We start from the raw sequence: 27,860 nt of genomic DNA on the forward strand, positions 1-27,860 counted from the left end.
TATTTTCCGACTAGATGTCTCTGTGTATATATGAGATTTAAAAAAGATAAGAAAAATTAAAAGAAAAAAAAGAAAAAAAGAAAGATGCAAAAAATAAGACAAAAAGTAAAACAATACAAAAAGGGAAGGAAAAATGAAAAAAAAATGTGAAAAGGAGAGAAAATTGCATTTCTCCCCCTCCTGGAGCCCATCCCAGCCATCTCCGGGCAGTGGGCAGGGGACACCCTGAACTGGTTGCCAGCCAATCGCAGGGCACACAGGGACAGACAACTCATTCGCTCATTCACACCTAGGGACAATTTGGACCGGCCAATTCACCTGAAATGCATGTTTTTGGAACGTGGGAGGAAACCAGAGTGCCCGGAGGAAACCCACGCAAGCACGGGGAGAACATACAAACTCCGCACAGGAAATCTGGAGCTGGATTTGAACCCACGACAGGTTCCCATGACATGAACTGTGCCGCACAAGCGCTAACCACTGCGCCGCCGTGCTGCCATATATAAATAACATACACTTCTAACCAGTGCAACTTCTGCAGTCACTTAAACAGTGACTGTAGCCTTCAAACAGGAAAAGATGTCGTCAGGTGGTGTCCAACCGTCACTGGGCGTTTCGAACCTTAACCACAACGCCCTCGAGTTGGCGGGCCGGCAGTGATAGCCAGTCACTGCCCATCTTCTCCTGGTCCCCAGCTAAACTCCTCTCTCCTACTCCAGGGCCAGCAAGAGGCTCTCTCCGTGGCTTACCCCACCCTTTTGGCAGCTGCCTTCCTCTCCCTTCCACTTATTCCCAGAGCTGTCAATGTGTCCCATACAGACTGTGCTGGGAAGCCCCTGCACCCAACCTCCACTGGCAATAGCCAGGTCTGCCATCCCCTTGTCCCTGCACTGTTTGACCAGCTCTTGATATTTGGCGTTTTTTCCTTTCATGGGCTTCGCTGCATCCTTCTTCCCATGGTACAATTAGCTCAATCAAATTTCCTGCTCCAAGATGTAAGCCAGTGCACCGAAGACCTTGTCATGGTGTCAGCGGTATCTGCCCTGCCTAAGAGCAATCTGGCATCCTGCCAGAATATGCGCCGGTGTCCCTCTCCCACCACATAGCCTGCACGTTGGGTCCTCCCTCAACCCCCACCTGTACAGGTTGGTTGGTGTTGGAAGAGTATCGTACACTGACCGGAGCAAGAAAGAGATCCGAAACGGTTCCAACCTCCAGAGTTCTGGCCAGGTGATCCTTCGCTTTGGTAGGTCCCACTTTCCGATGAGATCTTTCAACCTCAGCCTGCTTTCTGCCTGATGTACTTGGCTGTCTGCTGCCCATTTACGCCCCGATCTTGTAATCACGCCCGCGCCCCCGACCATCTCGTCGCTAGAATCTTTGAGCATCATGACAGCCCTACACTTGGCCACCTTGAACTCTTCCACAACCGAAGACAGGGGAAACTGCAGCTGCCCCAACCTGATGTAAAGCCCTAATGATGTGAAGCTTGGTGGAATCCCAAACCACCTGGGGAGATGTTTATTTGCCCTCCTCTCAATTCCTTTGACCGCCGTCATAGAGATTTCATAGATCGTTAGCAGCCACAGCAGTCTTGGTAGCAGACCGTACTGGAACAACCAAGTCTTGAACTTGCCTGGTAGTCCTGATCGCTCAATCCTTTGCAGTCACTCGTTAGCTTGCTCCACTGTCCTGAGAACGCTGCCCCACTCACCCAGAGAGGAATCGTACCACTTTCCAAGGCATTTTATTGGGTTATCTTTGATTGATGGTATGTTTTCTCCTTGGATTCGAAGTTGGAACCTGCTTGTGACCTTCCCACTCCTGATCACCATGCTTCTTGACTTTCTAGACATGTATTTCATCCGAGCCTAGGTTGCTACCTCGTCAAGTGCCTTCAGGATCCATCTTGCTTGCACATGGGTTACTATTGTAATAGTGAGGTCGTCCATAAAGCATCTCAATGGAGGTTGACATATGCCAGACCTCGTCATTGGCCCTTTGGTCTCCTTCACCGCGGCAGTGATGAGTAAATTCTTCCCCATAACAAACAGGATGGGGTAGATGGTGCACCCCGTGACGATCCCCTTCTCCAAGTCTTGCCACTAGGTGGTAAACTGGGTGGTTTGGAACCGAAACTTGAATCCACTGAAGTAGGAGGTGATCACTCCCCTTATGTGCTGTGGGATATGTAATGCTCCATCGCAGTGTTGATGAGATCGTGGGGAATATGCATTGGCCAAGTCTAGCCAGACGACTGTTAAGTCTCCTTTACTTTCCTTGGCCTCGCGGATCAACTGGCTGATGATGCTTGTGTGCTCCAGACATCCAGAGGACCCTGGGATGCCACCTTTTACATATTATCTTTATATATATATATATATATATATATATATGGCAGCTCGACAGCGCAGTGGTCATGGCTTGTGCTGCACAGTTCTGAGGTCATGAGAACAAACCTCCTCGTGCTTGCGTGGGTTTCCTACAGGCACTCCGGTTTCTCCCACATTCCAAAAACATGGACGATTGTCCGATCCAAATCGTCCCTAGGTGTAAATGAGCGGGTGAGTTGTCTGTCTCTGTGTGACCTGCGACTTGCTGGCAACCGGTTCAGGGTTTTCCCCTGCCCACTGCCCAAAGATAGCTGGGATGGGCTCTGGCACCCCCACAACCCTACTAAAGACAAGCGGTGCAGATATACATATTTTCTTTTTCAGAAAAGTTGGGTAAAAATTGGAAGGGTGCTTTTTGCTCACTCCATAGTTTGTAGTCTTCCTTGAACTCATTTTTGGTTGCACTACAGATTACAGCACCATCTACCGAACAAATATAAAACACTCCCTTTGAAACAGCTGAATGTTTCTATCAGCGCAGTTTTGTGGAAAACCTCATTTGTCTGAGCCACACCGGCATCATAGCTTCAGCAGCCCCCAACTTAATTGAGTTTGAGAACCCTGCTATAAAGTAAGACAGAAATATTCATGAAAATACCCCAGAGAAATGCAGTCTTGAAAAATGCTCAGAGTTTTTCCCAAGCTGTGAGATTTTAATGAAGTTCACTGCAATTCACAAACAAAAAAACAGCAAGAAAATAAATAAACTCGGTTGGTGGAGAACATTTATTTGTGCTACATAATTGCCAAGTAATGTCAAACGAGTGTGCTCATACGGTCAAACAACTCGAAGGACTGTGACATTCAGCCATGGGAGGTAAGTAAAGCTGTGCCTCAACTTTCCTGATTTTTTTTTTTTTTTTTTAATATATTTATAACTCCTAGCAAAAAGTATGGAATCACCAGTTTTGGACAAGCCCTCACTGAGACAATTTATTCTGTAGAAAAATCTCAGATAGCAAACATGAAATAATTGTAAGGTCATTCCAAAGTGCAACATATTGACATTCAGAAACACTAAAATACAGGAGAAAAAAACTTTCAATGATCAGTAAATGTCACATTTATAAAGCAACTGCAGGTAAATAAATGTGGAATCACTCGAACCTGGGGATGAAAATTTTGAATCAGTGCATTTTGAGTAGAAAATAGGGACACATCCAGTCAATTTCCTTTCCTTAATTGGGCTTCTGGCTCAGAGTAAGTCTGTTCTTTAGTCAGCAGTTAAAAACAGTGCAGTTATCACACATTGGAAGGCTTCTGAACTAAGTGGATTGGCAAAAATCATGGCTCCAACAAGAGAGATGTCTTGAGACCAAAGACAGGGTCGTCACATATCTTGAAGGTAACTCTACTTGTATGGTTGCCAAGGAAGTGGGCTTTTTCAGCTGTATCAAAGATTTGGACCAAGTAAAAACAGGTTGATAAATCCAGCGTATTAGTAGGCCAAGGAAGACATGTAGGCGCAAGGACAAACATATGTCTTGAAAAGGGAAAATGGACAAGACAAATAAAGAGGAAACGGGAGGAAATTGGAATCTATGTATTTGACAGAACTGTGCAAAAACTGACAAAAGGAAGTGGCATTTTCATAAAGAAAACCATTGTTGAAGCTTAAACACAAAAGAACAAGACTAAAATGGGCTGAGGAGAGGCAATCATGGACTGTGCATGACTGGATGAGGGTTCTTTAGTTATGAGGCACAAATCTGCATTGGACAAGGTGATGAGGCGGTAACTTTTGTTTGGTGCCGTTCCGGTGAGATTTAGAGGACTGCCTAAACGAAAACATCAAAATCCCCACAGTCCTTAATGATATGGGGCTGCATGTCAGGGAAAGGCACTCGGGAGATGGCTGTGGTCAATTCTGTAAGTTTGCATTGAAATTTTGAACAGCTTTCTTATTCCTTCAATTGAAAAAAAAATGGGGATCAACTCATTTCCCAAAATGATAATGCATCATGCTACAGAGCAAAAACTATGGAAGCATTCATTGGAGAAAGACGCATCCAGTCAATGTCATGGCCTGCAAATAGCCCAGATCATAGGCGCCGTCGAGAGTGGCAGGAGAATGTGTAGAATTTGTCCAGACCAACAAATACCTGGGTGTGCAGCTGGACAATGGACTGGACTGCCAACACAGAAGCTCTATGCAGGAAAGGTCAAAGCCGACTGTACTTCCTCTGAAGGCTGGCGTCCTTCAACATCTGCAAAAGCTCCTACAAATGTTCCATGAGACTGTTGTAGCAAGCGCCCTCTTCTATGCGGCAGCGTGTTGGGGAGGCAGCGCCAAGAAGAAGGATGCCTCTCGTCTTAATAAACTGGTGAGGAAAGCAGGCTCTGTTGTGGGCATAGAGGACAGCCTGACAACTGTAGCTGAGAGACGGGCACTGAAAAAGCTGCGGTCAATCATGGACAATTCATCACATCCACTACAAAGCATCGTCTCTAAACGGAAGAGCAGCTTCAGCGACAGACTGCTGTCATAGTCTTGTTCCACGGACAGGCTGAGGAGATAATTTCTTCCGCATGTCATGAGGCTCTTTAACTCCACCCGGGGGAGTAAAAGCTCACATAAAACCACACTACCACATTGCATATTATGCTATTTTTATTACAATGTGTATTTCATGTATATTCCTTTTACTTTATTATTGTTTTATTTTCAACACAAGGATACTGCTGGAAGTGTGCATTTCCCTACGGGGATGAATAAAGTATCTGTCTATCTATCTATCAGATCTCAACCCAATTGAAAACCTGTGGTGGAAACTGAAAAAAAAATGTCCAAACCAATGCTCCAACTTGTAAAGAGAATCTCGCAACTGCAATCATAGAGAGTTGGCAGCAGACTGGTGAAGAGTACCATTTGTCACTTATCAAGTCCATGCTTCAGAGACTACAAGCTGTCATAAAAGCCAAAAGTGGTGCAACTAAATACTAGTTATATGTTTCAAATGTTATTGCAACATCTGTTGCAGCCTGGTCTTCCTAGACGGGGGATTTCCTCATGTGCAGTCCCTTAAAGGTTTCTTCATTTTCCTCATGTTGAGGTTTTTGAGTTTTTCCTTGCCCTCATGTAGGTTTTAGAACGGGGGACAGTGTAATAGTCTGTGGTTTGCCATAATCTGTGGTCTGTAGAGCCCTTAAAGACTCCTTGTGATAAAGGGCTATACAAATAAACATGACTTGACTATCGTTTCATATTTTTTTTCCTCATAATTGATTGATTCCACATTAATTTCCCTGCCCTTGACCAACAAAAGTAACATTTACTGACCGTTGAAATGTTTGTTTTAATTTCTTTTAGTGTTTCTGAATGCCAAGGAGTTGCATTTTAGAATTTATTTCTAATCTGAGTTTGTTCTACAGAATAAAATGTCTGAGTGAGGGCTTGCCCAAGACTCGCGATTCCATACTTGTTGCTAGGGGTTGTATAATAAATGTATTACACGCACGCACACAGCTAAATCCCTTCATAAAGCAATAATAAACCTTACAAACACAACGCAGCACATATTAGCAGCAAGATCGAATATGTGGTATAAAAACAAAGGTTATTCATGTAAACAAGTTTATTTAACAAATAAACAATTTTTTCAACATATTTTTTAGTCCTTTGCCCACTGATAAAGACAATCCAGGTTAGAGCTGCAATGAGTAAGACGAGATTGATCCAACAGTATAAAAAAAAAATGTTTTAAAACAAATTTTAATTTTTGTTTTCCATTTTAAGAAATATTGTACGGCATAGATTATTTGAAACGATAAAAACGATATACAAAGAAAACGTTGACAGGTTATAAGCATTCCGTGTTTTATATTCTTTGTTTGAATTCAACATTTATAGATTTTTTTTTATATCCCTGAATATTCACGTTGTGAATATTATTAATACCAACAGTATGGAAAGTATAAGTTGGCTGAGCATCTGCAGAGGGGCACATGATTCTCGTACCTCATGGCAGAGGGCGATAGCGAGACCAAGAATAATGAATAAACACACATCTTCAAACAATAGAATTAGCTGTAGAATTAACATTTAATTTCAAATTCAAGCAATCAAGTATGTTTTTCTTGTTGGGTGAACTTTTTTTTAATCCGTAATGGAGGTGTACCTATCTAATGATGATTTTATTCAAAAGGACCACTGCATAGATTATATTTATATGTCAAGGTAAGACAATAAAACATTATTTCTAAGCAAGTCTATAAATTACTCTCTGCTTATGAAAAAATGAATATGATGTAGGTTCAATTATTTGTAAATCTGACTGAGCCTCACCACGAATTTACACAGCAGGTCACTGAAGCACTGGTAGACACTGCACTAGAAAACAACTCTGTCCATGGTAAATATTTGCATTCATCCTTTTATTTTGAATGTCCCAGTGATCAGTTGGCTTTGCAGTCTTGCCTTTCATCCTTTTCGGCTTGACCTGCTCATGCACAAAGATGGAAAAGAAAGTATTCTCATTCACGCCATACCTATTGAAGTCACAGATTTGTATAGCCCTTAATCACAAAAAGTCTCAAAAGAATGCAGAGATCACCATTACAACATCTCCTGATCTTAAACTTACATGACAGCAAGGGAAATACTCCCCCAAAAACATTTTTTGCAGATAGAGGTGTGTCTGATGATCCTTCAAGTGGAAGTGATGCCCTGTTATAGGTTTTGAATCATCAACATTCCAAACTGGCTGGAATTTGTTTGCTTACCTTCTAGAATGTTAATATTGTTTTAGAGTTACAATGCAGAGTAGCATGACGACCAGTTTTTTATAATTATGATTAACTATACAGTAGTCATCCTAGATTTATTTCAGTTAACTGTAGCTAGATGAATCTGTAAACTGCAACTGATTTGCCACAGGTAACAAAATTAATGTACAAAATAGTGCACCTACTGTACACAAAAGTCATTTCGGGGTAAAATCCAAGAATGTCACTAAAGGGGTTGCTATTCAGACCCAGAAATATTTTACTTACGTAGTAAACATTCTTACATTGTGATGTCAAAGAGCATAGATGACTACTCAGCTTCCCACTAAAATATATGCAGATTCAGGGGTGAAATTGATACCACACAACTATATCCTTTTGCATTCCGGTCACCAAAATGACACCATATTTCCAAAATAAATTCGCCACTTAAAGCGCTACATTTTCAAGTCTCCATTTCTTCCGAAGTGTTTCGAATAACTGAATTGTTTTTGATTTTGGAATGTTCAGTCGATTGATCCAAAAGTGAAAGGTCAAGTTCAGGCAAAGGGATCCTCCAGTACTGAAAAGAGTTGTAAATGCAGTCTTCAGAATCTGCGTCTGCCTGAAAATAGAAAAGCAAAATCGGGAGCGCAAATAAAATATAAATAGTAATTCTGCACACCTGTGAAAAGTGAGGAATATTTATAGAATGGGCAAAATGTGGGCTGAGTGGTAAACGTGTCTGCAACACAGTTCCGAGGTCATGGGATCAAATCCAGCTACCAGCCTTCCTGTGCGGGGTTCGCACGTTCTCCCCGTGTTTGGGTGGGTGTCCTCCCACATTCCAAAAACCTGCATGTCAGGTTAATTGGCCGAATCCAAATTGTCCCTAAGTGTGAATGAGCGAGTTAGTTGAGTGCCCTGTGACTAGCCGGCCGGCAACCAGTTCAGGCTGCCCACTGCCCGAAGACGGCTTGGTTGGGCTCCTGCACTCGCGCAACCCTTCTGAGGATATGCGGTGCAGTTAATGGTTTGTTGGGCAAAGGGTGACATCTAGTGGTACCGGCGATGCTAGCCTTCCATCAAATTGAGATTCAATCAACACGAATACAATCATTTTAAACTTTTTGGCTAACTTACTTGCTTGTAAATCTTAGCAGCAGGGATTCCTGATTCAGCAGAATCCTCTCTGCGTCGTTTGCTAGCCGCATTGGGGTCGCATATTTGCGCGCGAGACAGTCGTTCCTTGAGTGCGTCAGGGTTTGAAGCCTTGAGATCCAGCGGCACTTCTTTTTGTGACACGTTTGGTTGTTCAAAACTTCGTCGCCTTTTTCTGCAATGATCACTTGATGCAAGCGTGCACGATGGACTCACACCTCCGTAGGCAGCCATGCTCTCCAGCTGCACCTCAAAAACGCGACACAGAGACCGAAACTTTCTCTTAGCGGGTGAATGACGAAGTAAAATATCATCAGCGTTTCTCTTTGCCATGATATAAAATTTCGAAAATTTATTCAGTGTAATAACGGCTGTAATAAATTTAAAAAAAATTCACGAAATGCTTCGTCTCCGGAAGTGGATTATTTCGACGCAGTTGTACTTGACCAATCAATGCATAGTAACCTTTTTTTTTAGCCCCGCCCAACAGGGACAAGACATCCATGTCTAGCTTTTGGTGTTGTACGTATCCGCATGTGCATTTGGCAACCATATTGGACCAGTATTTTTTTAATTATACTGAGACGAAGGGTTTTTAGCACAAATATACAGGGCACTAGATACGTCAGCGCGCTGTAGCGGCCAGCCACATAGCCGTGTTGGTCGGGTCAAAATCCATGTCATTGAAAATTAATCATAACTCATTTTACAACAGATTTTCATGTGGATATCTTTTTTTGTCAACGCGTGCTATTATTACGGAAAATTAATCCTAAAAATATAAAAACAGATAGCGTTTTTTTTTAAATCACACACTAACAATTCATTAAAACAATTAATGAACCGTTGTACAAGACACAAACAACTGCTTTGAAACAATAACACGCCATATGAAAGTCAATGAAAAAAATATTTACAATTCAAAGCGAGTGTTAAGATGACATTCTACAACTAATGTAACTTTTTTAAACAATCTTTCATTTTCATTTTGCAAATCAAGGTAAATGAATAACCATAAATATACAGTACACACATAACTATATACATAACCATATACTCGCCGAAAGAAAAATACACAAGGTTAAAATAAGTTATTCATCTAGTTTTGATGACATGTAGGGCTGTTAGTAAACAACGTCATTGTACTGTCTATTGTTTTGCGGGGGGTTTTTGGGGTTTTTTAAGGGTTATTGATCTATCTTCGTTATTCATTATCCGTTATCGGTCAGTTCATTATATGCTACAAAGCCTAGGAGCCGGGACACTTACTCTCAGCCAAAAGGCTAAGCTAAGGTCCTAGCCCTAAAGCCTTGTTGTGATCATTGCGAATGCACCGTTCCCGGAGGTACTGCAATACCGGGCCGATGCGTGGAGTGGACAGAGCAAGCTCTTATTCCATCTCCGGAATGCAAAAATCAAAAGGCCAAGCTAAGGACCTAGTATCTAAGGCCAAGCTAAGGACCTAACTAGGCAGGCCAAGCTAAGGACCTAGCATCAAAGCCTTGCTAACAGGCCAAGCTAAGGACCCAGCATCAAAGCTTACACATGGAGCTGATTGTTACACGTTCAAAGCCTTTGCGTCTCTTTTAGGTGAAACAAAAATTGGGGTTTTCTAAAGTGTGCACGCAGCAGATCCAGCACAACAGGGTTACAGTCACTTGCCACATAAACGGTTAAAACTATAAAACGGTTCTAAAAACCCTGAAAGGCGACCGTTTTAAAATGTTATTTTCTCGCCAAACTGATAGCTTTGCGCAAAGCCAAGTAGCAGTAGTACTAGAACATTCTGATTTTAGATCCGACTAGCTTTAACTCTCAGTAGGCACGCGCCCTAGTCTTCTGTACATATCGGTGGTAAAGGCATCAAAGTCTAGCCAATCATATTGTTCGCATGTGCGTTTTGGCATCCATATTGGACCACTATTTTTCATTTATATTGAGACAAAGGGTTATTTAGCACCAATAACGTATTTTTCGACATGACAACTTGAAATTACATTACCACTCAACTACTCTGCAGCGCAGACTAAATAGTGTTAATCAGTGCTTTTTGGATTTGAAATTTAACCAGTGGTGGACCGCCTTATCTGCTGGCCTAAAAAATATTAATGTTATGTTAATCATATTTTGTCCATAAATACATATTAAAAAATCCAAATTGTCTGCCAGCTTCCTTTCATTGCTTCTCCCTGTTTGCACTGCTTCCAGATTTGTGCTTTCGTATTCATGCGTTTAACCAATCACATTTTATAAATTAATTGTTGATAGGCTTAGAAATCAACCCGCAGTACACATTGAAAAAGGTGAAGCATGGTGGTGCAAGTATCATGGTCTGGGAGTGTTTCTTCTCTGGTGTTGGGCCCATTTTTCCTATACCGGGGATTATGGATCAGTTTGTGTATGTCAAGATACTTGAAGACTTGATGTTGCCTTATGCTGAATAGGACATGTCCTTGAAATGGGTGTTTTAAACAAGACAATGACCCCAAAGACGAGCAAAGCCTTGGTTCGAAACCAATAAAATTTATGTTTCGGAATATGGAGTGGCCATTCCAATTCTCAGATCGCAATCCAATCGACAACTTGTGGGGTGACGTCAAAAATGCTGTTTGTGAAGCAACACCAAGAAATGAATTGGGAAATGTTAAGCAATCATGGAGTGGAATAACAACTAAAAGGTGCCACAAGTTGGTTGAATTGATGCCACAAAATTAAAATAAACTGTGGTCATTCAAATGTGAGCTCAATTTTGTTCCACATATCAAAAACTTAACTAAAATGTTTTTTTTATCATCTCGAGAATATGGCCAAAGTCCGCCCATTTCTCTGTTAGGCAAACACGCAAGTACCAATGCATTCTTCTATATATTCTCGTTTAGATTATTGTAATACACTGCTCTCTAGTATTGCCAAAAAGAGTATTGCTAGCTTGCAGTTACTGTATTACAAAACTCAGCAGCACGGGTGCTTACAAGGTCCAGGGGGAGGAATCCCATTACACCAGTTATTAGTGGGGATTTTTCGGTCTTGTTGTTTGCCGTTTTATACAGCACTTTAGGTGTCAATTATTTGCTTAAAAAGTGCTTTACAAATAAATTTGATTTGATATAATAGGATTGCTAAATCCTACCTTTTTTGGAGAAACAAACTAGTTTTGAGTTTGTACAATCAACAGCAGACACATTTTTTTTAACACACCCCTTTGAACTATTTGCCCAATCGGCCTTTGGAGCGTGCCCATTATGAATGCTACATCTTGTTAGTTTTCTAAGAATGTACTGCACCTACTGGTAACTTGTTTGGCATGTAACAAAAAATACATATACTAAAACCTGATATATTTTCGTAAGTCACATTGCACTGCTATTATTTTGAACAATTACACATACACACGTGTGTGTGAAAACTAGAAATTTTTATACCCAATATCTATTGTAAACATTTTTACAGCTTTAGAAAACTATGTTTATAGTGGCCCTACATAAACCATATAGAAACGACAAATCTATTTCCTTCCTCCATCTTTTCCCATTTTAAAATATTTTTGAAAATGCTCCAGAGAGCCAATAGAGCTAAAAAGAGTCACATGTGAACATACACATGGTCATTGTCATGTGGGAAATAAATTATAATTAAAAAAAAAAAAATGCCTTCGAGGAACATTTACATTGTAAACCTAATCACAAAGGTAAAATAATTTCAAATGACCAGGAAAAAAGTCATTCTCATGTCACAATCGCTCAAAGGGCTGCACAAACCATTACAACATGGAAGGACAATATAAGGCTAACACGGACTAAATAAAATATCACTTGCATGCAATCATTGTGTGTTCATTTGTGAAGAAAAAATTGTGGTCACCAATCCATCAAATTGTTATTGTAAAAATATTTTATTAAAAAAAAAATCAGTGTGTATACTCGTCCACAGCAGCAGACTTCAAAACCGGGACTGTTGAAATACACTCCTATCCACTGTTATTGCAGTTGGCAAGCAGAATTTGAAAAATAATTTAATAAGCAAAAACCGGCCCCTGAACTTGATTTTCCTCACAAGGTTGCACATTTCAAAAGCATTTGTAAAACATTTTGCCTTCTTTTAAAGTTAATGCAAACTGCACAGTCAGAAACCTTACTTGAAATAGTCTTTCTGCGTTTACTTTTGTCTTCAGTGTGCATTTTCCGTTTCTATCCTTTTTGCATGAAAGTCTTTGTTAGGTAAAGTTTGCAGTCCTCAGTTAGAAATATCCAAATCACTTACAACTCTCTCTGTTGTCTTGTCGTAGGGATTTGGCAGCAGGCGGTAAATTGTGTTGGTCATTCTCTGCTTGGGTGTTTGTGCAAAGTTTTTCAGGTTTTCGTGCAACAAAGAGGACACAGTCATAAGTGTATCTTAACATGGAACGCTCGTTCTCGGTATACGTGGTAAGCAAAGATTCATTCTCCATCTGCAAGGAAACGGGTGTTATTTTATATTATGAACAAATTTCAATATGCTAACAGAGCGGAGAGGCATGGGCCTGTCAAAATAATGAAAATATTGACGTATCGTTCATAAAAGTCTCTCTGACCATTTTTTAAATTTTCATTGTTGCTTACGTTACGCAGATTAAGAACAAAATGACATGATTGAATATCACACATTAGTAGTAGTAAAATGATAAAGGTGCAATTTTATAAACGGCATTCAATAGAGAAAAAATTAGAACTACCCCATTTTTCAGACTTTAAGGTGTACCTAAAAACTCCATAATGCCCACAAATTTGAAAGTAGCCTTTACCACAAGGTGCGCCTCATATAAACTGCAAAATACGAAGCTAAAGATTGGAAATGCACACACGGATGTGGCGGTAAAGGCACTAACGCTTTACCACCTGTATTCGAGCTGACATATAAAAAGGCATTAGATGTTATCACGCTCTTCTTACTCACGGTAATAGAAAGACTGATAAAAATAGTTTATTTTGTTCCTTTTAGAATGCAGATCAAAATTTAACTACAAATTTTGTGTGCACTATAAACCATGCATATCAGTGTTTCTGGCACCATGAGCAAGAATAGTGTGATGATGAAATAACATATAATGTCTTTTTGTATGTCACCTGTACCACTACTGGTCTAGTGGGATAATGTCGGTGCCCCTGTGACCCGAGTTCGATTCCCCTTGTTTTGCGATTGAAATCAGCAACAGTTATCGACAGATCAATCCTCGTAAGTGAATAGATAGCACAACGGTTATAGATATTATAGTGCAGAAAATACGGTTTCCATTTTTTTTTTTTATCGTGACAGGCCCAGGGAGTAATGTGAATTATTCCATTATTAGATTCACCACTATGAGGAAGCCTATTTTCACCATAGCTTCCCTGATGTCTTCATAGCTGAGTTCCACTGAGAGCTCATTGGCCATGTTCTCAAAATGGTACAATAGGGGACCTGAGGGAGTATACGAATTAAATACTGCCTTTTGTAAACCATCCAAACAATTCCAGCCCCAAATTAACCTCAAGTGTCATAGCACGTTTAAATGCAAAAAAAAAAGATATCAGTCAACACATGTCATAACCAAATTTATTCAAGTTGCACCTCATGTTGTTATTGCAGAAACACAATTTAATTTTATAGATAGCATACAATAATTTTGATCTGAATGAAGAGCAACTAAGAGCTGGGAAAAATGTACTTGATTTAAGGCCTGAATGGAGACTACGTGAAACGTACCTTTATGTTGTTTTCAAACTTTGATGAAGACTCACCCAGATTGATCCATATTCCTCCAGGTTTAAGAATCTTCCAGATTGTTTCCACATATTGTATCACGTTGTGAGCCGTGTCAATAAAGAAGCAAGTTGCCACGCAGTCCCAAGAATCTAACAAAAGTAATCACACCATTTAGAATTAGTTGAAAGGTAGATCATGCAAAACGCAAATTGTCCCAAAACTGGGAATTGCCGTATGCATCCGTTGTCACATAAACAAATCAAAAAAGTAAATTAACTGAGTATTATTCCTTTTTCATGTCTTGAAACTTATGAAACTGTAATTGCAATTGTACCTTTAACATTTAGTTGCAAGAGCTGATCAGGAAACTATTGCAATTAATAAATTCTTCTAGCTGTAATAGTCAAGTCAAGTCAAGTCATTTTTATTTGTATAGCCCTAAATCACGAAGAGTCTCAAAGGGCTTCACAGATTGTTACACTATATTTTTCAACCGACAAAAGGAGTAGGTTATTCGTATGCAATGGAGTAGAAGTGAGTTTTAAGTTTAGATTTAAACATTTCCACTGAGGTTGCAGATCGAATCTCAGGGGGAAGAGCATTCCACAGCACCGGTGCCCGGATGGAGAACGCTCTCGAACCAGCAGAAGACTTCTTTGCTCTCGGGATCATCAGAAGACCAGCACTCTCAGATCGTAGGCTTCGGACCGGGACATAGTGGCAGATCAGATCTAAAAGATAAGAGGGAGCAAGTCCATGTATGATTTTGTACAATACTAAGAGAACTTTGAAGTCACATCTTTGGCTAACTGGGAGCCAATGCAGGTTAGCCATAATCGGTGTTATGTGATCGTACTTTTTTGTCCTAGTTAAAAGCCTCGCTGCGGCATTTTGTACTAGCTGAAGAGACTTGATTCTGGACTTCGGGAGACCGGAGAGTAGTGCATTGCAGTAATCGAGACGGGAGGTAACAAATGCATGAATTATTGTTTCCGCATCAGACTGAGACAGTATTGAACGGATTTTAGCAATGTTGCGAAGATGGAAGAAGGCAGTTCTAGTAATTTGCTTTACATGCATCTCAAAGGATAGATCAGGGTCAAATATGACACCTAAATTTTTAACTGAGTCACTCTGTGTGATGTGACATTTGTCAATGTTCACAGCAGTTTTTGCGAATAAGTCCCGGCATTTAGAAGGACCAATGACTAACATTTCGGTCTTTTCAGAGTTAAGACGCAAGAAATTGAGTGACATCCACTCTTTTATCTCAGTGAGACAGGCCTCCAAATTTCCACAGTTTAGTGTGGAAGATTCCTCCAACGGAAGATATAGTTGAGTGTCGTCTGCGTAGCAGTGGAAGCTGATATTGTACTTGCGAATAATATCACCTAATGGAAGCATGTAAATGTTGAAAAGTAGGGGGCCGAGCACTGAACCCTGCGGAACACCGCAGGTAACATTAAAGGGCTCAGATGTCGTTTCACCATATTTAACACAGTGCGTCCTATCTGAGAGGTAAGATTTGAACCACGAGAGGACGGCTCCTGAGAGACCAATCCATTTTTCCAACCGTTCTAGTAGGATATTGTGGCGCACTGTGTCAAAAGCAGCACTAAGATCCAGCAGCAGCAAAAGTGATGAAGCGCCAGAATCCATTGACATTAGGAGATCATTTGTTACCTTGATCAGAGCTGTCTCAGTAGAGTGGTTAGCCCTGAATCCTGATTGCATGGATTCAAAAAGGTTATTCTCCGATATGAAAGCATTCAGCTGCTGTGCCACTACTCTTTCGAGTACTTTAGAGAGGAAAGGTAGGTTTGACACAGGTCTGTAATTACTTAATATTTCTGGATCAAGGTTGGGTCGTTTCAGTGTGGGTTTAATAACGGCGGACTTAAAAGCTGCTGGAACTACACCTGAGGAGAGTGATGTATTTATAATATTTAGAACTGAAGGCCCAAGGACGCTAAAAAGACTTTTAATAAGTGAACCTGGGAGAGGGTCGAACTGGCAAGTTGTCGGTTTGGCCGCATTCACCACTTGTTTGAGATCATCAAGTGACAGTTCACTAAAACCGGCCATTTTCCCAGGGCAGCCACCCTGTCGTGCATCTGTAAATTTCAGTCCTTTAATACGTGTGGTACTAACAATATCTTTTGCAATTTCTTCCTGTATGCATTGAATCTTCTTAGTGAAGAAGACCATTAAGTCCTGAGGAGAGTGTGTCGAACTGTCTGCGATAGCCTGTTGCCTTGTAAGCGATGCTACAGTGTCAAAAAGGGCTTTGGGGTTGTTCTTTTGAGACGCAATCACCTTCGAAAGGTAGGCCGATTTTGCAGAGGCAAGGGCCGCTTTATACTTTAACAAGCTGTCACACCAGGTTTGATGGAAAACCTCAAGCTTGGTAGCGCGCCATTTTCTCTCCCATTTCCTGCATTCTTTTTTAAGGGCTCTAGTTTCATCAGTAAACCAAGGTGTGCGTCTTTTAGGACGTGATTTTAGTTTTATGGGCGCTATTGAATCCAGCACACTAGTCAGGGTGGTATTGAACTCATTCATGAGTGAGTCAATCGAGCCATTGTATTTAGGAAAGGACGCAACTGCTCCAGGAAGGAGTTCAAAGAGCTCAGAAACTGTGCCAGTGCTTATATTGCGTCCGCTAAATCCCTCAGCTTTATTAAGTCTACATTTAGTTAGCACCTCAAATGTCACTAAATAATGATCAGAGATAACAGTAGTACACGGTAGAACCATAATGTTTGAGGTTAAAACTCCTCGAGTCAGAATCAAGTCTAGCGTGTTCCCATTTTTATGGGTTGGCAAGTCAACCAGTTGAGTAAAACCAAATGCATCAATTAGAGAACTAAACGCAATAGTAAGTGAACTGTGTGGGGAGTTCATATGAATGTTAAAGTCTCCCATAATTATAATTTTGTCTGCATAGGTTACTAGTTCAGACAAAAGTTCAGCAAATTCGTCTAAGAAAGTTGTGTATGGCCCAGGTGCACGATAGATAGTTATTACATCAATTGACAATTGAGGGGACCGCATCACAAGAGCCTCAAACGTTTTGTAATTATTAGAGGTACGTGTATTAAATTTGAGCGATTTTTCAGAGATTAGCGCAACACCACCACCTCTTTTCAGCGTGCGTGCTATATGACTACTCTCGTAGTCTGGGGGAGAGGCATAATTTAGCGCTAAGTGCTCATCCGGGCGTAACCACGTTTCACAAAGACCCATACAGTTAAGTTTATAATCACGAATAATGTTATCAACAAGTAAAGCTTTTGGAGCAAGCGATCTAATATTTAACAGACCAAATTTCAGCTTTGTTGAATCATTTGACTTAGCTGAACTCTTTGTAGTCTTTGTCGAGATCTTCAAAAGCTCCCGGCGTTGTGGCCGCTCGTGAGCGCTGAGTTTAAAGCGTCGGTTGTCCGGCGAGGAATGAATGGTGGAATTAGTTACATCCTCGCGTCCATCCTCGCGTCCATCTTGCTGCTTGGACTTCACACGCTTCACACATCTACCTGCACGGCAACCACGCTTCTGTGTCCTTTCTTTACGGCGCCGTCGGCGTCGTTTATTAAGAGGAATAGCTGTCCACAAGGATGCCGGGTCTCTTTGAAGTTCGCTCGGTATATCATGGGCGGTATAAAAAGTGCCCGAAAAATCGAAATTTAGACGCCCACCCAACCGAATAAGTTCGTCCCTACTGTAAGTGTTTTTGGCCACACATGTGTCCAAAAGTGAAAGCAAAAAAGACAAGAGAACGGCAATAAATAGAAGATTAGCTGGAGAGCTAGCCGCAAGCATGTATCCATGCGCAGCCGCCATCTATGACTCACTTGTTCACCTGTCAGGAAATGCCGTATTTTTCCCCATTCCATGGGAAAAAAAAACCCTTCTTACTTTCTTAAGTTTCCAGACTGCATTTTTCAACAAACGTTTAAATCATTAAGTTTAGGAAAACCACTTCCTCAAAGTCCATTAATTTTGTTCTTCTTATGTCTTTCTTGGGTCATTTCACTTTTTACGATTGACGGTACCCAACAATTTTGCATGTGCTGACAATTTCCCTCAAGTTGTGAGACACAAACAATTCACACTTACGTCCAATTAAAGTTAATTTCCTGACCTGCATCAGTGTAAACTTCTAGGAAGTCCCCTGCTACCATGGAGAAATCAGAATCTTGTGGAAGGTTCTGAGGGTTGACATCAGGAAATCTGATAGCGCGTGTCTGATCTGATGACTTTTTATTGTTGCTGAACTGGTGAATCCAGGGGTACAGCGTCAGACAGTTCACCTTTTCACACCTGAGCAGAAAAAAAACGATAAAAATTTAGTTTCTACATATTAATCAACAATGGATAATTGACATCTGTGTAAAAAAATACCTATTAAGAACAAAGTTGGACGAAAAAAGCATGAAGAAGCTCCATTCGTTACCCTGGCAAATATATCCCAGGCAAGCTATTTCCCAAGCTAGACGACCAAGTCCGGCCCCTGGGACCAGCACGCTGACCTTTGACACATCACTGACATAATAAAACATACATATCACATAGAAAAAAAACTCACAGGTTTACAAGTCTGGAATTATGACAGAAATTTTAATTAATGTTATTGCGTATTAGAGGTAGACAGATTATCGGGCGGGCTGATAGTTGGAAATTTGACTGATATCAGTATTGATGTTTTAATTTATTCGACGGGCTGATTCTTTACTCAGATGCAGCCGAACCTCTCTCTACCTCCCTGTCCTCCCTCTTGGACACTACCCACCCAGCACCTTCTGATTGTATAAGTGACCGGGGGCAGCACCACTGAACCAGGAGGAATTAAGTTAGAGCAGAGGAAACAGCGAAAGCACTGCTAACTCCTGAGTCCTGACTTGCCGCTGAATCAAGACCACTCATAACATTAAGATTTTAAAAATAAAAATAAAGAAAAGCACGTGTGTGATTAAAAGTGTAAACATTGTACTTAACTTGTTTTAGGAAAGCACGTTCAGGTGGAGCCAAATATATTAGCTCTTTTAATAAGATTAGTTTGTCCATCGAGCGTGTGTGTGTTTGTTTGCATAAAAGCGTGCAAAAGTGGAAGGCTGAGTGGTTAGCTGTTACTATTAGTCAATCTGGCTCGAAAACGCTTCAATTTTCGAGCTTTGTTGAAATTTTGATGCACTTTTGTTATAATTAATTTAAGTTATGTTGGTTTTATTGACATTTTTTGTTTACTTATTGTAAAAATAATCAATAAACTATTCAGGTTTTTATGTACCTTTACACATGTTGCTGCTAAGCCTAATTTTATTTCTTGCGCTGTTAGATTTTCATTTAAGTGAAAGATTTTACAAGTTTGTTGTGTTGAAATTGTAATTACTGCAAAGGCTTCAGAGAGCTATTAAAGTTTTATTTTACCTGATAACAAACATTTTCTGTTTCAGTGTGCATTATTATACGTTTCTTATGCGATTTATGGCTTTTATAGCAAATTAATTTCGGCTTCAAATATCAGTTATCGGCCTCCTCTGAATACTAATAATCAGTATCAGCCCTGAAAAATCCGATATCTGTTGATCCTTATTGCGTATGCAATTTACCATATCTTCCGCACTATAGCGCGCACTGGATTATAAGGCGCACACCCCAAAAATCATCTTTGGTCATACAGTACATCTTTCATAAGACACAATGGACTATAAGGCACATGGAAAAGTATCTTTCCATTTATGTACATAAATCCTTGCAATAACTTATAAGGGCACAAATGAAGTTCTTACTATTTGTCACTTGGAAAGTGCTTTTGGAGCTCCTGGATGATAGGCTGGTAGCAGGAGTCCCGCTCCCCCTGGCCTGATTCGCTCCAGTCTCTGACGAACTGTTTTATGGTAGACTTGAGCTTGTCCATGTCAAATGTTGAGGAGCGCACCTTCCTGGGATCCTCCTGCTTTGGGATTTAAAACATATTTTCACTTTCACATTCCATGAAGACAAGTTCAGTGACTTATCAATATCAGTGTTTAAATGCATAGGTAACTAAGGCTGCATGACCTTTGGAAAAAACTTAAATGCGATTTTTCAGATGAGTATTGCAATTTTAATGCCATTTTCGATTGTGAAAGGAAAGTGCATTTTCTTTTGTTAGTTTTGTTTTTTTAATGTGAGTACTTAACCTTTAAATGCATGACCTACCAGTTTATACATTCTCCACGAGTGGGGTCGATAATTAGTGGGGAAAAAACTAAAAATACTAAGGTCATGTCATACACATGTACTGTATTATGAACAATACCTGGAATATGACAATATTAGAACTTTTTTGTTTTCAAAGATATTAAAGAATAACAACCCATGGGCTAATTTTTAATCCCAATTTGCATCCAAGAGTTAATTCTAGTGACAAGCTTTAACCCGCTTGCGAGAGGACAGATTGTTGAGAAGCTAAAACTAGTCAGTATGATGTCACCAGTCACCGGTCGTTTTTGTAGTCTCCAAATGGCCACTTTTGGAAACGCCTAGACATACTTTTAGAAAATTGTGCAAAATACTAAGATTGTGATCAAATTTGACCTGTGACGAGGTAAAGCTCAATGAATTTGTCCCAGCTGTTTTTCAGCTAAGATGCCCGTGCTACACCCATCTTGCATGTGATTACAAATACAATCAAGCAAGAATAAAAGCCTACTATTTTTGTGTGCTCCAAATTAGATTGCTCATGTTAGTAGCACTTGCAGTGATTTTTTTTCAGTTGGGGACAACACTTCAAAGTGTTACCTTTCAACAACAGCATTACATTTACTTTGGGTACCTTTTGGATTGAGATTTTAGGTGAATTTTACAGGATTATTAAGAGGTGAAAATCACATAAACCAGTGCCCTCTTCTGGGGAGTTTTGTGGTGGTTTGCAGTCGATAAATCTTTGGGAAAAAAAACAGTTATGCGATTACACAATCGCACTACGTCACATCTCAGTTTCTATTACATTTTGGTTAATCATGCAGCCATATAGCAAACACAAACAAATAATCACTCTGGCTAAACAGGAAGGCTGGTACTTGGTCCATATGTCATTTTGATGTGTGTCAAAATGGTACAATAGGGGACCTGAGGGAGTATACGAATTAAATACTGCCTTTTGTAAACCATCCAAACAATTCCAGCCCCAAATTAACCTCAAGTGTCATAGCACGTTTAAATGCAAAAAAAAAAGATATCAGTCAACACATGTCATAACCAAATTTATTCAAGTTGCACCTCATGTTGTTATTGCAGAAACAACGGCCTGGGTTGTGGAACCCAGAAGGGAGAGGACCCACGCAGAAGGGAGAGGACCCACACAAAGGACTGGAAGAATGCTGCTTGGGAGGGTGGGATGGCAGAGCTATGCCCTTGCACAATAGTATTGCCTTTTACACGCTGGTTAACTACTGTTAAAAGAAAATAACTCTGAAATTGTTTAATTGATGTTGAAAATGTCAGGAAAAAATGTTAAAACGTCATATCGTCACGTCATATTGTCAGATGTAAAAAAATTGTGAATATGCTTGATGGCTGTTGAGATTGTCGTGTTTGTTTTGCTGCTGTTGGTGTCGGTGGATTTGTTCAGACCGAGGACAATCGACTTTGGCCTGGACGGATCTATTGACACTAACAAAGATGTTATATAATGAAATTGTGAATATGCTTGATTGCTAATAAGATTTTCGAGAAGGTTTGTTCAAACCTCACTTTGTGTTTGCTGTTAAAAACGTCATATTGGAATATAATATTGTGAATGTGCTTAATTGCTGTTGAGATTGTCATGATTGTTTTCTGTTTTTAGTGTCAATAAATTTGTTCAAACCAAAAAAATATGTCATTTTGGAAAGTAGAAAAGAGGGCTGCAATGATTCATCAATTTTGCAGGGATCGGAATGGAGATTTTCATTTTCAGCTGAAATAGCCAGGGTCCAGGGGCCGCAGGCCCCGGCCAGGTCCAGGGCGGAGCCCGGTGGGGGGCTCAGGGGGGCAAACCCACCCGAAGCCAACGGCATTTATCTTATTTGCTATGTGAAAATTGCACTAGAATGAATTAAATCCAACAAAACAGAAACCATGTATTTTTTTCAGTTTCAAGATGTTTAAAACAATTGGGGGATTACAATGTTACAACCATCACCATTGTTGTTGTGTTTTGATGATGAAGATGGACCTTGTATTTAGCTATTAATCAACAATATATATGAAAATATATACATTAATAACCATTCATCATTAATTTGAAAATAGAATGCACAAACTGAACATGCTTAAAGAAAATACATGTCAGTCTGTGACAGTCTTCTCCAGCCATGACCACTTAAATTTATTCTTGATTCCTTTATCAATCTCGGAGACAAAAGCCTCGTCTTCTTTTCTTAGTATTTTCATATTTACTTTTTCAAACACTCATTTCACCGTTTGAAAAGACCGGAAGGAGCGCCATGTTTGAGAAAGCCAATGCTCTGAACAAAAGCTCCGCTGATTGGTTATCAGCGAACCTATCGACCAATGGTAGGAGTCGATCTATTTGTTGTGTGTTATAGATCTAATGCGCTGCGCTTCTTTTTGCCGATTTTTCTCGCGATCTCTAACTGCTAACTTGGGGTGATGAAACAGTCATGTATCATACCTCACCCCCCCAAAATATTTTCTCAACGAATTTAGACGATTTACGGGAATGACCTTTGGGGTTCAAAAACAGCGGAAATCCGCGGAAAATTCTGATCCCTAATTTTGTTAACAAAAATCGATAAATAGTTGACAATTAATTATATTGTCGACTCTTTTTCCAACAGAGTGAGGAATCCCTACATGCGCATTAGAGTCTCTGTCTTGAGTAGTAACATACAAAAATGATGGCATGAACATCAAGTTCATGGATTGTATACCTAAATTTCTCAGGTTTTGGAGCATTTTAGGATGGATAATGATATGGCAAATAAAAATACTACTTTCAAAGTTTGCTCAGCAGACTGTGTTTCATGGCAGTTCCTCGGCCATGCACGAACATTTAAAAGAGACTGACTCGTGCCGGTAAGGTTCAAGTATTATTCAAGCCAATACAGTTTTCATGACATGCAGTGTACATTTTATGTGTACATTGCACTATGAAAGAGAAATTGAGCGTATATGCCAGACTGATCCTGACAAACGTATTGGAAAATAAATGCATGCAGTCTGAAAATGTCAGTTGTTGAAACCATTTGATATTCAACTGATAAGAATTGTTAAGTAAATTTGTTTTATATATATATATATATATATATATATATATATATATATATATATATATATATATATATATATATAATGTGTTGTGTCACCCTGACCAGAGTGACATGGCCGCTTTCTGGTGTCCCATTTCATCTGGAGGGACGAAAGCATGACCAACTTAGGTGCAGAGGTGCCTAACTTGTTTGGGTGTTTGAGCAATTGGGTTGGCCATGGTCCAAAAAATTTTGTGTGTTTTTTTTTTTTTTTGCTTTTTTTCCCCCCCTTTTATTTTCTTTGTTACTTTATGTGTTTGTCTTGCTGTCGGTCACCCCTCTTGAGGGATATGACCAAGGTAGATAGATAGTAGATATATATATATATATATCTATATATGTATATTATATATACCGTATTTTCCGCACTATAAGGCACACCTAAAAGCCTTTATTTTTTTCAAAAGCTGACCATGCGCCTTATAATACAGTGCGCCTTATTTATGGATCAATATTAAGTCGCAAAGTCTTGCAACTAATGTAGCAGCCGCCGACTAGATTTTACCCCGAACCAAAGTAGTCCGCGGTGTATAATGGGATTTATTTAGCGGCGTTTCATTGGCTAACCAATGTGTCAATCACCATTTGAATCGATCACTATTGGCTGAAGTTATTCGGAGGTAAAGGGGGCGGATCCTTTTTATCATTTACAGGCTCCCATAGGCTAAAGGGGCAAAACAAACCCTGCAATTGGCCGAAAAAGAAGTGTCAATCATCAGTTGAATCGATCACTATTGGCTAAAGTTATTCGGAGGTAAAGGGGGCGGATCCTTTTTATCATTTACAGGCTCCCATAGGCTAAAGGGGCAAAACAAAGCCTGCGATTGGCCGAAAAAGATGAATGTGAATAGCATGTTGGGTTGACGGCATAGAGAAAACAGTATTTTACTATTCTGTACTGTATTTGTAAATATTTTACTCTCCTGGATTTACTACACTCACGGATATAAGAGGACCATGGTTGCACATTATTATTGAACACAACGACTTCGGTGAGCTACTCCGGCTATATATTTTCCCTGTATCTTGTTTCAGACTGAACTTGATGTTTCTGTGATAAGCGGTGCAGATAATGGATGGAATGGAGTGTCTATTTTTAAATTAAACTCAATTCCAAGTGCCTATTGTCATATGCAAAGTAAAGTTGCGAGAAAAAAAGAAAATAGAAACTAAGAAATGGTTGGCATTTCTTGAATCCCAAGACTTTAACCTTCCGAATGATATTTGGAACGATGCATTTGAGTGACATCGTACGGACACCGCATCCGCACGTGTCTACGACACGTATTTACTTCTTTGCAAGCTTTCGGAATGTTAAGGGGGTAATAAGTTTGACTGAACTATCTGACTGTTTTGTCGACGTTCCCATTGTATTACGACAAGATAGCCGGGAGGAGGACGCAACTATCATTCAATCAGCCCATATTAAAGACATTTTGTAAAAATTTTACAAAGTCTCGAAATTTGTGGAAAGGAATTACCCGAGAAAAGTGTTGAGAAGTAGGGCTGTTGCTACTTCTGCCTCACGCATTTCCGACGGATTGTCCAAAGCCGGCAAAAGCAGACTTCAATTGATCAGGTTTTCAAGGACCACAAGGCAAAAAGGTTAATTAATATTTTTCTTATTTCTTTTAATCTTAGTTTATTTTTACTTAAATGTTGACGTGTCCTTGGGCAAGACACTGAACCTTTAATGCCCCCTATAAGCAGATAAGCGCCTTGCATGGTCATTGCCAAGATCTGTGTGTGTGTGAATGGGTAAATGTGAAGCACATTGTAAAGCTCTATGAGAGGTCTTCAGTGACATGAAAAAGCTTTATATAAATGCAGACCATTAACCATTACTTTATGTGCCTCTCACATTTTGTTGATTGTGCGGTAATCTAAATTTAACACGCTTTGTTTCATGTTCTGACTGCACTTTTATGATTTATTAAAAACATATACTGTGCTTGGGGAGGGATTAGTGCATTTACATTCAAAATGTGTCTCTACTTACGAGTTTTCAGGTTACGAAGCTACTCTTGGAACGAATTAAATTTGTAAGTAGAGGTACCACTGTAACTACTTACTTTTACTAGAGAGTAATTCACTTACTAACTCAGTTACTCACTACAAGTAACTATAACCAATTCGTTTTTTAAAGTAATGTGTCCAACGCCGGTTATTGAGTGCTTACCCTCTCTCCATACTCAATGTTCTCAAACATGTGAATGCTGTGCTCCACGATGGCCTGCAGGACGTCATGGTTGTGGTTTGCACATTGACGAATTCGGGCCAAGTTCGGCAGGAAAGAAGGCAGCAAATGTTGGTGGTGCTGGGGAAGACTACAAAAGTGACGCTCCGCTCGGTTGACGTGCTCTTGTACGTGGCTCCTAATTGGAACAAACAATAAACTCACATTGTTGTTGCCTTAGGTACCTTTGCATCCAAACAGTTGCAAAACATCCATAAACGACATATTAGTTCGTTTGAATGTATACAGTGTTGACAAATATGTAGCCTTTAATACAAAGTTTTGAACAGAACAGAAAGATGTTTTCAAACGAATTTGTACGCAAGTGTTGGGAGACCCGGGAGTGACACTTGCTGTACGTTTAGCACTGTCAATTATACGTATTACTTTTCCTTTTTGAAAAAAACATAACACCTGTAAAATCTGAAGGCATCGACTATCCTCCAAAAGTGTTGTTTTTCTAGTTTGGCTTCTTCCTCGGGCGTTAACGTTTTTCTTTCTTTTGGAAATGATTCGCCGGTTGGCGGTGTCTCCCTTTTAGTTTCCGCCATGTTTGTGACGATCAGTGATGTGTTCGCGAACGAAACGGCTCCGTAAGCCGGCTCTTTAAAGTAGATGAAGAGGGTCGGCTTTTTGTTCATAGGGAATCTCTCTCCCTCTCTCTCTCTCTCTCTCTCTCTCTCTCTCTCTCTCTCTCTCTCTCTCTCTCTCTCTCTCTCTCTCTCTCTCTCTCTCTCTTTCTCTCTCTCTCTCTCTGCTTCTTCCCTCGCTCTTCTCTCTCTCACTTGTTCCCTATCACTGTTTCTTTCTCTTTGTGTTATTCGATTCAATTGTTTGTTTCTTTTCGATTGTTCTCGATTGTTCTCAGCTCAGGGATGCTGCTGGAAATGTGAATTTCCCTTCGGGGATGAACAAAGTATCTATCTATCTATCTATCTATCTATCTATCTATCTATCTATCTATCTATCTATCTATCTATCTATCTATCTATTCTATTTCTCTCTCTTATTCTGTTATTCTCTTTCTTTCTTTCTTTCTTTCTTTCTTTCTTTCTTTCTTTCTTTCTTTCTTTCTTTCTTTCTTTTTGTGTCACCGCTCTCACTTTTTATTTCTCCCACATTCTCTCTCTCTCTCTCTCTCTCTCTCTCTCTTTCTCTATCGCATTCTTTTTCTCGTGCTCTTTTTCTCGGTCTCCCTGTCTGTCTTTTTCTTTCTCTTATTTTCTCTTTATTATTCTCTCTTTCTCCCTGTCTCTCTCTTTGTCTCTTTATCCATCTTCCTCCCTCTTTCACTCTCTTTCTCTCTCTCTCATTATTTTTCCATCTATTATCCTCTTTTTGCTCATTCTCTCTCTCTCTCTCTCTCTCTCTCTCTCTCTCTCTCTCTCTCTAAGGCTCAACTGACTGGTCAATGTGAGTAGCGCCATCTCTGTGTTGCTTAGTGTAAACATTCAGAAAGTTTAAATTTGCTAATTGTTGATGGCCTGGACATGGATGGGCACCACCAGGCTGTACTTGCCCAAGACGCCACAGGAAATGGTGCCCTGCGACTCTAGTGGTTAAGGGATACATCCACCAACTTCCCTATATTTTGAAACAATAATGGTTATCGCGAATAAAAAAAAACAAAAGAATCATTTAAAAGCCTAAAGGGACGGTTCTCTAAAAAAGCCGGAATTCCCATCACTGGTAGCGAATTAGGGAGCACAGATATTCAAAGCCAGAAAGATAGAGAAGCAGTTTGAAGTGCAGCACGGCCGCCATCTTGTAAGACACTGAACCCCTAATACCCCCAATAAGCAGGTTAGCGCCTTATATGGCTGCACGGCCGCTATTGGGAAATGTGAAGCACACTGTAAAGCGCTTTGGGAAGTCTTGACTTGAAAAGCGCTATATAAATGCAGATCATTTAATTTCATTTCATTTCATAAGTCCTGCTCCTCCTCGTCACAGATTTATTTCAAGTAAGAACTTGAGCGCAAAGGCACATTGTATATTATTTAGCGCCTACTAGTGGTACGGGCCTGATTAATCATAAATATATTTAGATTTGAATAACAAGCAAAAATTCATGAACTATAATATAAATGTCCATTTCTGCTTGTAGGTCAAGAATGTTTTGTTTATTTTACATAACATGAGGCTGACCTAGAGGGGGCTGACATAATTGTCCGCTACCTTGCTGCTATGGGTACCCAAAAAAGAAAAAAAATCGAAATGCTGGGCAAAAAATATGACAGGAAAAATGGTTTGCTTTGGTCACTTTGAGCCTCCGTGCTTTGTCGCACTCAATTTTGGGTGAACTACAACACATGTGTCAAACTCATGTATCCCGGGCTAAATGTG

General features: G+C 40.0%; 2 protein-coding genes and 1 pseudogene across 2 annotated transcripts; all 3 read right to left on the minus strand.

The window, feature by feature from the left end:
* Positions 1 to 4,986: 4,986 nt before the first annotated feature.
* LOC148364985 (uncharacterized) lies at positions 4,987 to 8,810 on the minus strand. Its single transcript, XM_088335348.1, has 2 exons — positions 8,241 to 8,810; positions 4,987 to 7,722 (listed from the first exon to the last, which is right to left on the minus strand). The coding sequence occupies exons 1-2, from the start codon at positions 8,589 to 8,591 to the stop codon at positions 7,564 to 7,566; spliced, it is 510 nt and encodes a 169-aa protein (XP_088191474.1). The 5' UTR covers positions 8,592 to 8,810; the 3' UTR covers positions 4,987 to 7,563.
* A 771-nt stretch (positions 8,811 to 9,581) lies between these two features.
* LOC148364986 (U2 spliceosomal RNA) lies at positions 9,582 to 9,716 on the minus strand (annotated as a pseudogene).
* Positions 9,717 to 12,131: 2,415 nt separating this feature from the next.
* On the minus strand, positions 12,132 to 26,101 carry carnmt1 (carnosine N-methyltransferase 1). Its single transcript, XM_088335347.1, has 8 exons — positions 25,929 to 26,101; positions 25,458 to 25,653; positions 19,772 to 19,938; positions 18,384 to 18,524; positions 18,124 to 18,302; positions 14,015 to 14,128; positions 13,591 to 13,694; positions 12,132 to 12,705 (listed from the first exon to the last, which is right to left on the minus strand). Exons 1-8 carry the CDS (start codon positions 26,063 to 26,065, stop codon positions 12,511 to 12,513), a joined length of 1,233 nt encoding a protein of 410 aa, XP_088191473.1. The 5' UTR covers positions 26,066 to 26,101; the 3' UTR covers positions 12,132 to 12,510.
* Positions 26,102 to 27,860: the final 1,759 nt, after the last annotated feature.

This window comes from Urocampus carinirostris, chromosome 5 (genome assembly GCF_059441175.1).
Source record: "Urocampus carinirostris isolate Australia breed hairy pipefish chromosome 5, RoL_Ucar_1.0, whole genome shotgun sequence".
NCBI classification, from domain to species: domain Eukaryota; kingdom Metazoa; phylum Chordata; class Actinopteri; order Syngnathiformes; family Syngnathidae; genus Urocampus; species Urocampus carinirostris.